This window comes from Jaculus jaculus, chromosome 13, assembly GCF_020740685.1.
Source record: "Jaculus jaculus isolate mJacJac1 chromosome 13, mJacJac1.mat.Y.cur, whole genome shotgun sequence".
Taxonomy (NCBI): domain Eukaryota; kingdom Metazoa; phylum Chordata; class Mammalia; order Rodentia; family Dipodidae; genus Jaculus; species Jaculus jaculus.
Genome location: NC_059114.1, coordinates 6,999,910 through 7,012,271, shown reverse-complemented (window position 1 = coordinate 7,012,271; position 12,362 = coordinate 6,999,910). Strand labels below are relative to the sequence as shown.

General features: G+C 51.3%; 1 protein-coding gene across 2 annotated transcripts in view; it reads left to right on the top strand.

Annotated features, from left to right (window-relative positions):
* Window positions 1-136: 136 nt before the first annotated feature.
* Hps4 (HPS4 biogenesis of lysosomal organelles complex 3 subunit 2) overlaps window positions 137-12,362 on the top strand; it is a 36,125-nt gene continuing 23,899 nt past the window's right edge. The window contains exons 1-4 of one of the 2 annotated variants that reach the window (XM_045132513.1): window positions 137-211; window positions 2,427-2,875; window positions 4,988-5,078; window positions 8,508-8,651. In XM_045132513.1, coding sequence (XP_044988448.1) covers window positions 2,835-2,875; window positions 4,988-5,078; window positions 8,508-8,651 — 276 coding nt within the window. In that variant the 5' untranslated portion in view covers window positions 137-211; window positions 2,427-2,834. The remainder of the gene's footprint in view (window positions 212-2,426; window positions 2,876-4,987; window positions 5,079-8,507; window positions 8,652-12,362) is intronic. The other variant, XM_045132514.1, reaches the window with a different exon arrangement.

The following is a 12,362-nucleotide window of genomic DNA, read 5'->3' as shown; positions in this document are numbered from 1 at the left end:
GCTGACGTCATCGCCGCGCGCCGCTTCCGCGAAGCCGCAGGACTCAGGGCCGCGGGCCGCTGACGTCATCGCCGCGCGCCGCTTCCGCGAAGCCGCAGGACTCAGGGCCGCGGGCCGCTGACGTCATCGCCGCGCGCCGGCTCGCAGGGCGCTGAGGCGGGAGGCGGGGCGGCGCGTGACCGCGAGCGTCTGCTGGTCGCGCAGGTACCAGGTAGGGTCTCGCTCTAGCCCAGGCTGACCTGGAATTCATTCTGTAGTCTCAGGGTGGCCTCGAACTCACGGCGATCCTCCTACCTCTGCGTCCCCGAGTGCTGGGATTAAAGGCGTGCTGTGACACCATGCCAGGTTCACTTCTTTTTTTTAAAAAAAAAATAAAAACAAACTTTACTTTTATTTATTTACTTATTTGAGAGACAGAATGAGCGCGCCAGGGCCTCCGGCTACAGCAAACGAACTCCAGGCGCGTGCGCCTCATTGTGCATCAGACTTACTTGGGTCCTGGGGAATCGAACCTGGCTCATTAGTCTTGGCGGGCAAACGCCTCAACCGCTAAGCCATTTCTCCAGCTCCTCGTCTTTCTTTCTTAAGAAACAGTGAAATGTAGTTAGTGGAGGGAAATTTTTTGGCTTAGGGGAGGATGTTAATACTGTGAACCCCCTGACTCTGGAAACTTACCCTACAGAGGAAAAAAAGATACCTTAAATTTTTTATTTATTTGCATATGTGTGTATGTGCAGCACCGTTATCTCTTGCTGCCAATGATCACCAGATGCTTTTGCTTCTAGCTTTATGTGTGTGACTGGGGTACCAAACCAGGGCCCATAGATCCTGCAAGCAAATGCCCTTAACTACTCAGCCATCTCCCCAGTTCCCCAAGAGGTAGTTTTTGACCGAGTGTGAGAGTCAAGGATTAGAGAAATCTGAGGTTTCTTCTGACTCCTCAAGAGTCCAAGATATTTTGAGTTGCCGTACTTTGGGATGTGTTTGAAGTGAAAGCTGCTTTCTAACAGTTCTCTGCAGTCTATTTATTATTTATTTATTTGAGAGAGAGGAAGAGAATGGACGCACACACAAGGGCTTCTAGCCACTGAAAGATGAACTTGAGGTGCATGTGCCCCTTGTGCATCTGGCTTACATGGGTACTGGGGAATTGAACCTGGGTCCCTAGGCTTTGCAGGCAAGCGCCTTGACTTCTAAGCCATTTCTCGAGTCCTCCTCCACATTTGGAAAGCTTGTTGTCAGGCTTACAGTTCCTTTAGCTGGGTTCTATTATTATTTGTTGCTGTGGCCACTTTATTTGTATAGCTGTCAACTAACACCCAGCACTTTTACACACTCATCCTTGAATTTTTCTCTTCTGTGAGGCCTGTGGTGTGTTTACTGTTGAAGGAACAAAAGCACTCGCCATGAAGTCTGTTGCCTGCTCTTTTGTTTGTTTGTTTACTTTTATTTATTTATTTGAGAGTGACAGACAAAGAGAAAGAGGGAGAGAGAGAGAGTGAATGGGCGAGCCAGGGCCTCCAGCCACTGCAAACGAACTCCAGACGCGTGCGCCCCCTTGTGCATCTGGCTAACATGGGTCCTGGGGAATGGAGCCTCGAACCGGGGTCCTTAGGTCTCACAGGCAAGCGCTTAACCGATAAGCCATCTCTCCAGTCCCTGCTTTTTTTTTTAAATTGTGATACATAATTTTGTTTTTATCAGAGAGAGAGAGAGAGTTAGCATGCCAGGACCTCCAGCCATTGTAATTGAACTCCAGATGCGTGTGCCATCTTGTGTGCGACCTTCTATGCTTGTATCACTTTGCACATCTGTCTTACATGGGACCTGGAGAGTCGAACATGACTTCTTAACTGCTAAGCCATCTCTCCTGCCCATGAAACATAATTTTGGCCATTATAGAAAACTTTGGAAATCTCTACCACTCATTTTTTTTTAATTTTTATTAGCTTTTTCCATGATTATAAAAAAAATCCCATAGTAATCCTCCCACTTTCCCCTTTGAAATTCCATTCTCCATCATATTACCTCCCCGTCTCAATCATTACTTACATATATACAATATTAACCTATTAAGTACCCTCCTCCCTTCCTTTCTCTTCCCTTTATGTCTCCTTGTTAACTTGCCTCTGCTACTAAGTCCTATTCATTTTTAAAAATCATTTTATTTATTAGATACAGAGGGAGAGAGAGAGAATGGGCATGTCAGGGCCCCTAGCCATGCAGACGAACCCCAGCTCCATGTGCCACTTTGTGCATCTGGTTAACGCGAGACCCGGAGAACCGAACCCGGGTCTTTAGTATTCTCAGCCAAGCGCCTTAACTGCTAGCCCATCTCTCCAGCCCTCTGCCATTCATTTAACCCTCCTGAGTCACATGCTTTCTCATGGGTTTCTGAAACAATAGACTCTTTGTGTTGGTTTCAGAGCTGAGGCACTGGTGTTTGAACTGGAAACTCCGGACCCTTTGAAGGAATCTTCAGAACAGCTTTGAATCAGACAAGTGAGGTACCCATCGGAAGTGGCCTCTGCCTGTCCAGCATGCCCTCTTCCCCCATGGGGCATTCCGGATTCCTGCTGGTGCTCCTGACACCAGACCACTGGGTCTGACTTTTCCTGTGCGTCCAGTTGATCTCGCTGAAAGGAGTGAAGATACTCCTGCAGCCAAAATGCCTGCAAAGAAGGAAGTAGCACTTCCATGCTGAATGAGACGTGTCAGGTGGCACTTGTGACAAAACTGAAACCCAGCCACGCCTGGATTCACTGGACTGGGAACAAAAAAGTAGTCCAGGGGAAGAAACCCAGGTGAGGAGGATGAAGTCTGCCGGTGAATAAATGGCCACCTTCATTCCCCCAGAGATAAAGCCAGCCTCCTGGTGAGTATGAAGGCCTCTCTGAGGCTGAATGAGCCTTTCTGATGAATAGGAAGCCCCAACTAGATTGTATTGCTTTGATTGAGAAAAGAAAATGCAGGGCTGGAGAGATGGCTCAGTGGTTAAAAACTGGCCTGTGAAACTTGCTGGCCTGGGTTCAATTCCCCAGTACCTGTGTAAAGCCAGATGCACAACATGCCACACGCATCTGGAGTTCATTTGCAATGGCAGGAGACTGTGGTGCACCTATTCATTCTCTCCCTCTCCTGTCTCTTCATAAATAAATAAATTAATTAATTAAAAAAAAGAAAAAAATAGCCAGCTGTAGTGGTGCATGCCTTTAATCCCAGCACTCGGGAGGCAGAGGTAGGAGGATCACCATGAGGTCACCCTGAGACTATGTAGTGAATTCCAGGTCAGCCTGGGCTAGAGTGAGGCCTTACCTCAAAAAACAAACAAACAAACAACAACAAAAAAAATGCCATTTCTTTTGAGCAACCCTGTTAAGCCTGAGAGTCATTTCTCTCTAGATTGAGTGTATTTTAAACTTGCAAGCCATGGACTGGGGTACCAACACAACAGCAGAGAGTTTTGGTGGTTTGCATGAGGCCCCAGGTCCATTCCATCATAAAGAAGAACAACTCAAGCAACCACGCAAGCCTCTTGCAACATTTGGAATGTGCAGACCGCCCACAGCTAGTGGTGACCCAGCTGGCCTAAGTGTTTTTCTGGTCCTTCTCACCCACTGCGGTGAGGCAGGCTGGTTCCCACTGAGCTGTGGCCCATCTGGCTTCAAGGCCATTGCACAGCGTCTGCTGGTCCCTGCTCCACCTGAAGGGATGCCTCCTCTTGTTTCATCCTGCGAGGGGCAAGGGATTGGCATGGTTTCACTGGGCCCAGCAGGATTTAGTGACAGAAAGGCGCACTCTTTCAGGATCGTGCCCCACTCTTCTCGGTGTGGCTTGCATCAGCAGGGGGGCTTTCAGGCTGCAGGGAGGGGGGCTGGGATGGCCAGGGGTCATCTGCCCTGCAGCTGGTTGCACATCAGCCCGTGGAGCTCGAGAAAGTGACCAGGCAGTGTCATGGGGGTGGGGTGGGAGATCCAAGACAGGGCACAGATCCCTGTGAGGGAGTGCCAGTGTGACATCTCCACGGAGTACCGTGACTTGGTAAAGATGCATTCTGAGGTCGAGAACGAAAACAGGCCAGGCCTGTGCTGAGTTGCTGTGTTCTTAGTCAGTCACATGGTGCACATTACGTGACGGATCACGCTGTGTGCAGGGCAGGTGAGGTCTGCAGAAGACCAGGTGGAGGGGCTCACGCCTGCCTACCACAGGACTCAAGAGGCACAGGCAGGAGGATTGTAACTGAGGCCAGCCTGGGCTACACAGCAAGATGGTGTATGTGCATGTGTGTCTGTGTGTGTGGTGTATGCATGTGTGTATATGTGTGTGTGTATGCGTGTGTGTGTGTGTGTGTGTGTGTGGAGGTGGAGTGTGGGTTCTTGAGAAAAGCACCGGTGGTTTTGAAAATTCAGAAGGAAGATTCCTGTCGCTGAGGGAATCTTGATTGGAAGCTGAGGAAGCATGGTTGTGTGAAGAAGCTTGGAGCCTGATAAGGTTTTGAGGGTCAGAGAGGAATTGCATGTTTTCCTGCCAACTTTCCAAGGCCCCTGTTTTCCACATCATAGATTGCTTCGTTGCTTGGTAAACTCTGCACACTGCAGGCCCTCTACAGGCACTTGTTAGCGAGCCCGTGGATTCCTGGCCGGAGGCTGTTTCCGGTCATACGGCTCAATACTTGGGAGCACTGCAGAGGAGTCACACAGTCTTGCTTGGTTATCAGCATTCCAGGCCATGTGGTTGCAGTGTTAAGGCTGAGGGCTTCAAGCAAGAGCCTGTGGGCTTTCCTCCAGGAACTTGTGTCTCTCGGGCGCTGGAACTGTCAGCTGACAGCCATATTTTTTGTCTGCCTGTCCTGCACTTGGCCGCGATTTGTCTGCTTGCGCCTGCAGGGCCCTTGCTCACGCGCTGAGTACCAAGTCTCCGTGGGTGTGTGAGCCTGCCCGCTTCACTGGGCGTGAGGACCCATGGCTCCCTTCTGTTCTCTTGGCAGGTTGAACTACTTTTTTCTATATGATGGTTCCAAGGTCCAGGAAGAAGGAGATCCAACCAGAGCTGGCATCTGTTATTTCTACCCCTCCCAGGTAAGCTGTGGTGCCCTGCTGCCCACTGGGGCTGCTGGTTGTTTTGATGCCTTTTTTTTTTTTTTTTTTTTTTGGTGTGCTGGGGGTGGGCCCAGGATTGGGAGCACCCTAGTCCAGTGCTTTGCCAATCAGCCAGCCCACTTTTCCCTTTTTCTTAAAATACATTAAAAAATATATTTTATATATGTATGTATGTATGTATGTATTATTCATTTCTTTGAGAGAGAAAGAGCATGGGCACAACAGGGTCTCTAGCCACTGCAAACAAACTCCAGACACATGTACCACCTTGTGCATCTAGCTTATGTGGGTATGGGGAATTGAACCCAGGCCACTAAGGTTCTCCAGGCTGGTTTTGAACTGACTCCTTTAGTACCTCAGCCTCTCTAGCATTTGGGATAACAGATTTGTGCCACCACGCCAGAGTCTTGTCTTTCTTTCTTTCTTTTTTTTTTTTCCCAAGGTAGTGTCTCACTCTAGCTCAGGCTGACCTGGAATTCACTTTGTATTCTCAGGGTGGCCTCGAACTCATGGCCGTCCTCCTATCTCTGCCTCCTAAGTGCTGGGATTAAAGGTGTGCGCCACCACACCCAGCTGCACACTTTTTTCTTGACCCACAGATTACTGAAGGACCCAGGTCTGAGTGCAGGTGAGCGTTTAGAATGCCTTCCTTGTGGTGGTATCATGGACCCTCTCCTGTCCAGTGTTTTGCCTTTTTTTCCCCCCAGGGTAGGGTCTCACTCTAGCCCAGGCTGACCTGAAATTCACTCTGTAGTCTCAGGGTGGCCTTGAACTCACAGCAATCCTTCTACCTCTGCTTCTTGAGTGCTGGGATGAAAGCTGTGTGCCACCACACCTGGCTTGTTTTACCTTTTGTATGCAGCTCTCTAAATTCCCTGACTAGGTTCACCTTCCACTCTGTTAAGCAGGGTGTGTGTCTTCATGCATGCTGGACACATTTCCATTGCATCCTACACCATCCCACTGTGCCATGGTTCAGTGAAGGCTTGTGAAGTTCTTTGTGTTTGCCCCCGTCCCCCACCATGTGGGCCTGGCCAGGCCTGGGTGGCTGGGGTTAATCCAGATGCAGTCCCACAGGGCAGTGGCTTTGGGTAGCATGAAAGCGTATGTGTCTGTGTCTGCCCAGGCTGAGCAGTGGCACTTGGAACAGCAGTGTGGCTGCTGGGTTCCCTGTGGGTTCTCTGGCACTTTGTCACTCACAGGGGTTGGCAGACATGACAGGGGCCCCACAGTAAATATCGGGGTTTTTCAAGCCAGCCCAGGGCACTCCAGACCATGCCTTCTCCTTTGCTGTTTTGGGGTGGGAGAGGGGTGTTTCTCTTCTTTCTCTTTTTCTTTCTTCCTTTCTTTTTTGGTTTTTCGAGATAGAGTCTCGCTCTAGCTCAGGCTGGCCTGGAATTCACTGTGTAGTCTCAGGGTGGCCTCGAACTCACAACAATCCTCCTACCTCTGCCTCCCAAGTGCTGGGATTAAAGGCGTGCGCCACCACGCCCAGCTTTATTTTTATTTCTTATTTTTTATTTTTTGAGGTAGGGTCTCACTCTAGACCAGGCTGGCCTGGAATTCACTACATAGTCTCAAGGTAGCCTCAAAGTCATGGCAGCCCTCCTGTGTCTGCCTCCCAAGTGCTGGGCTTAAAGGCGTGCAGCACCATGCCTGGTAAGAGAGGTGTTTTGGAAACAGGATCTTGGCCTGTAGCCCCGGCTGTCCTCAAACTCTCCATGCCCTGCGTCAGCCTCCTGGGGCTGGGATTACAGGGCTGAGCACTCGTCCCTAGTTGTTGTTGTCTTGCTATTTTTACATTTCTCTGAAAATATCAAAACAGGGCTGGAGAGATGGCTTAGTGGTAAAGCACTGGCCTGTGAAGCCTAAGGACCCATGTTTGACTCTCCATGTCCCACGTGAGCCAGATGCAAGGTGATAAGAGCGCACAAGATTGCACATGCACACTAGGTGGCACACGCATCTGGAGTTCAATTACAGTGGCTAGCAGCCTGGATGCACCAATTTTCTCCCTCTCCTTCCCAGTCTCTCTCTTTCTCACATAAAAAAAGGGTGGTGGTGGTGGGGAGACCAGTCTGTTGGGCTTGCCTCAAAAAATAAAATCAAAACAAAAGAAAGGCAGGTTAGAGAGATGGCTTAGTGGTTAAGGCACTTGCCTGTGACACCTAAGGACCCATGTTTTACTCTCCAAGTCCCACATAAGCCAGATGCACAAGGTGACAAGTGTGTAAGGTCGCACATGTGCACAAGGTGGCACCATGTGTCTGTAGTTCTGTTACAGTGGCTGGAGGCCCTGGCCTACCAATTCTCTCTCTCACTTGCTCTCACTCTCTTGCATTAAAAGAAGAAAAGAAAAGAAAAAAAAAAGGCGGTTGGCTTACAATGTCTGCCAGCCTGGGTTCAGTTCATTAAACCAAATGCAAAAAGTTGTGTATGCATCTAGAGTTTGTTTGCCGAGACAAGAGGCCCACACGCTCCCTTATCTCTCCTTCCTCCCCACCCCTGCTTGCAAATTTAAAAATATATATATTTAAGCCGGCGGGAAGGAAAGCATCAAAGAGGAGCAGATAATGAACAACTTTCCTTTTAGTTATCTGTTGTTAGGGACTTTCTTTTAAAAATTAAAAATATTCCAACAGGGCTGGGGAGATTCTTCAGTGTCTGAGAGTACTTGGTGCTTAAGTATGAAGGCTTGGGAAAGCCTGAGACTGCCTGAGTTCAACTCCCCAGAACCCATGTTTAAAGAAAAAAAAAAAAAAAAACACAACTGGGCTGGAGAGATGGCTTAGCAGTTAAGGCGCATGCCTGTGAAGCCTAAGGACCCAGGTTCGATTCTCCAGGTCCCATGTAAGCCAGATGCACATGGTGGCACATGCATCTGGAGTTTGTTTGCAGTGGTTAGAGGCCCTGGCGTGCCCATTCTCTCTTTCTCCCTCTGTCTGTCTCTAATAAATAATTAAAAAATAAAATCTTTTAAAAAATACTGGGAGTGGCCACGCACATCTGAAATCCCAACTTACTGGTGGGCAACAGGATAGGGTGGAATTTGGAATTTGCAGGGGACTGGGTAAGAGCTGAGCCTGGAAAATTGTCGTGGCTTGTTGACAGGAAAACCAGCTGCTATAGGTTAAGAGCAAGAGAGAGAGAGAGAGAGAGAGAGAGAGAGAGAGCTCGTCTCAAGGCTTGTATAGGTTAGTTCTAGAAGAGGATCCCCGAAGTTCTCTTTTGGTCTCTGCACGCAGCACACAGTGCACACGTCTGCTCACGTCACACATAACACACCATACATACTCCCACACAGCACACACACGACCAGTTCTTGACCCTATGAGAAGAGTGGCAGCCCGGCTGTGGCCTGTGGCCTTAGGCTTGCATATCATGTCCGACTCTGCTCGTTTCCCGCAGACACTGCTGGACCAACAAGAGCTACTTTGCGGCCAGCTTGCTGGAGTTGTCCGCTGTGTCTCTGATATTTCGGGTTCCCCTCCTTCTCTCATCCGTCTGCGGAAGCTCAAGTTTGCCATAAAGGTTGAGGGGGACCACCTGTGGGTAAGTTTAAAGGGGCAGAGTCAGTGCTGGGGTGTTAAACTGACCTTGCTGTTATTTATTTTAGTATTTTTGAGAGGCAGAGAAAACGAGGAAGAGAGTGAGTACGGGTGGGCCAGGGCCTCCTACTAGTACAGATGAATTCCAAATGCAACGTTGTGCGTCTGGTTTCACATGGGTACTGGGGAATTGGACGTGGCCCGACCCAGGCTGACAGGCTTTGCAAGCAAGTGCCTTGACAGCAGAGCCATCTCTCCAGCCCTGCTCCCTTTTCCTTTGATGTGGATGTCCTTTCTGCACAGGTCCTGAGTGAGCCTTGAGAGTCATTGGGTAGAGGATCACGTGCCCCACTCCCTTGAGATACAGTCCCCACATGACACTGAGGCCACTCACGGCTCTCTCCACTTAGTTTCAGGCCTTCCCACCCGAGGGAACTGTTGTTCTGAAGTCGTCCCACCATAGGCTAGTGTTGCCCACTCTGAATGTCATCTAAGTGACGTAATACATTATGTATTATCACCCCCTATGGCTTTTATTTTTATTTATTTATTTGAGAGAGAGAGAAAGAGAGAATGGGTACACCAGGGCCTTCAGAAACTGCAGATGAACTCCAGACACATGTGTCACCTTGTGCATCTGGATTACATGAATCCCAGGGAATCGAACCTGGGTCCTTTGGCTTTGCAGGCAAGCACCATAACCGCAAAGCCATCTCTCCAGCCCCTCTTTATGGCTTTTGTCATGCCATGCAGCTTTGTGAGGTTTGCCTGAGTTTGTTAGTGTTCCTTCCTTCCAACATTAAATAATCCTACTTTGTGACTATCTCATAAGTTATTCCTCGAGGAAAAAAAATTAAAAGGACAAGCGAAAGACTCCAGGGAGTTTCTTTGTGGTGGCTGGCCTGAATTCACTGCGGAGTCTCAGGGTGGCCTCGGATTTGTGGCGATCCTCCTACCTCTGCCTCCCAAGTGCTGGGATTAAAAGCCTGTGCCACCATGGCCAGCGTAACTGTGGAGGCTTTTCAGCAGTGTGGTTTGGCTGCAGCAGAAATCGTTGCCCTGAGACAGGTTGCTAAGATGTAGCTGTGTAAAAGTGAGGCAGGGCAGGAGCGCCCCAGAGCCTGACGCTAGCGATCCTGTGCGCAGGGTCCCGAGAGCTGAAGGCTGGTTCCCGCGAACACTGTGTGTGTGTGTGTGTGTGTGTGTGTGTGTGTGTGTGTGTGTGTGAGAGAGAGAGAGAGAGAGAGAGAGAGAGAGAGAGATGCGCTCGGGGGCTGTGAGGCTTGCACTTCCACGGAGTCCTACAGTTGAGTGCGTGGCCCCTCGCCGCTTCTTTCAGATATAACAATGCTTGTGAGGTTCCCCCATGTGCTGGCGGGAGGCATCCTGCACCCCTGCCGTGGCGGAGGACACCGCATGTCGGTCAACCCATTCTTGTGTTTGGGTTGGTTGTGCTTTAAGTTTCTTTTTTTAAGAGAGAGAGAGAATTGGTGTGCCAGGGGCGCAGCCAGTGCAATTGAACTTCAGATGCTTGTACCACCTAGTGAGCATGTGCGACCTTGTGCTTGCCTCAGCTTTGTGCATCTGGCTTACATGGGATCTGGAGAGATACCAAACATGGATCCTTAGGCTTTTCAGGCAAGCACCTTAACTGCTAAGCCATCAACAGCCCTGGTTATGCTTTTTAATCTTGGTTTTATTTTTATTTATTGAGTCAGGTATTTGAGAGACAGAGAAAGAGGCAGATAGAATGAGATGAGAATGGACATGCTAGGGCTTCTAGCCATTGCAGATGAACTCCAGGCATATGTGCCACTTTGTGTATCTGGTTTACATGGGTACTTGGGAATCGAACCAGGGTCATCAGGCTTCACAGGCAAACACCTTAATCAGTAAGCCATCTCGCCAGCCCATGATTCTGCTTTTGACTACTTTGAATTGAATAAGGCTAAAGCGAGAAATTTGTGCTATGATGAATGTTTCGTTTCTCACCATGAATGGGAGTGGATCTTCTAGGGAGTGCAGGGCCCAGGTCTGTGTGTGGGAAGGGTTCACCTGAGAGAGAAAGGGGGATTAGTGATTAGGAGTGAGGTACTTAAAAAAATATATATATATATGTATATATATAAATAATGTATGCATGTATGTCTGTACATATAATTTGAGAAAGAAACAGAATGAGCTTGCCAGGGCCCTCAGCCACTACAGATGACCTCCAGACGCATGTGCCACCTTATACCTCTGGCTTTAACTGGGCATTGGGGAATAGAATCTGGGTCCTTTTCCTTCGCTGTCATTTACCTTAACTGCTAAGGCATCTCTCCAGGCCGTGATGTGCTTTTTAAACAGTACAAGTAAAAAACTAAAGAGTTGTCCCAAGACCAAGAGGGAGGCTGGGTGGACAGTAGAGGAACATATGGCCGATGAGGTATCCTGCCTGAACCTCAAACCCTGTGTCCTTGGAACCCCGCTGCCCACTGCAGCTGAGAGGGGCTGGCTTGGGAGGCCCTGTGCGCTCTGAAATCAGCCCTTTGACTCCATTTGCATCACACCATGACCACTGGCTGCCAGCCCCGCTCCCGACTCCTGAGTAGGTTTGACTTTTCCACCCACCATCCTTCTCCTCACACTGTTGGCTGACACCTCACCAGAGAGCTCGGCGGGACGCGCTCTCCGCAGGCGTCCAGGCTCGCTGGGAAGCGCTCTGGCCGTCCTCCCCAGCTCGGGGCGGCCCGGGCCTCCAGCACGCGCTCGGCGTGGCGCTCCCGGCGCAGGAACGCAGCAGGGCACAGCGTGTCTCTGCGTGGCCCCACGAGGGCCGGGCTGCACGCGCCCTGGATGCAGGGCGAGCCCGGCCACCTGAAGGCCGCTCCGCCCCGCAGGCAGGGACGGGCCCGCGCCTGCTCCCCTGGACCGGGCAGACCTTTCTCCGCCTGGCCGCTCAGCCCGCGGCGGGGTTCAGGTGGGCTGTGAGCGGTGAGGAGCGCGGTCCCGAGACGAGGCCACGGCTCCGGTCCTGCCCCAGCTCCTCGGAGGTTCCGTCACGGCCGAGGCTGGCCGCCTCTCCTCACGGCAGCCGGGCGGCCCTGGCTCCACTTCCGTCACGGCCGAGCCTGGGCACCTCTCTGGCAGCCGGGCGGCCCTGGCTTCCCTTGGCTGCTCTTTGCAGGATGCCTGGTGCTGGAGCTCCACGGGGCACTGGGTGGAGATCGAGCCTCGGACCCTGGCGGTCCTGTGTCCCCGGGGCTGGTCTCCAGCCTCCCTTTTGGGGGAGGGGGGCACTTTCTGGAGGACTGGCTCCCCCTGCAAGGTGCCCAACAGGACTCCGGGAGGACGACTCCTCCCCACCCTTGGCTACCAGCCGCTCACCCTCGCTGTGGCCTTTTCTTTTTCCCTGCCCTGTCGGGAGCCAGATGCTGATTTCCTTCCTGTCAGCAGGGGCGGGCACACCTGCAGGAGCCACCTCACAGTGGGGGGAGAGTGGTGCCCCCCACCCCGGCCGAGCCAGGTCTTCATGCGGGCCGGTTGGGGAGGGCACTCGGCTCAGTGTCTGGAGAGCCCTCCGCAGGTCCCGTGAAGTTCCGCTTGTGCTCCTGACCACTGGCAGCACCAGACGCGCAGTCACGTGCCCCACCCAGGCAGCCGCGAGCCCGCGCTGGGAGTTGGAGGAGGTGGCCGGAAGGTCCTCATGCTAGGCCACAGGGGGGTGGCTAGG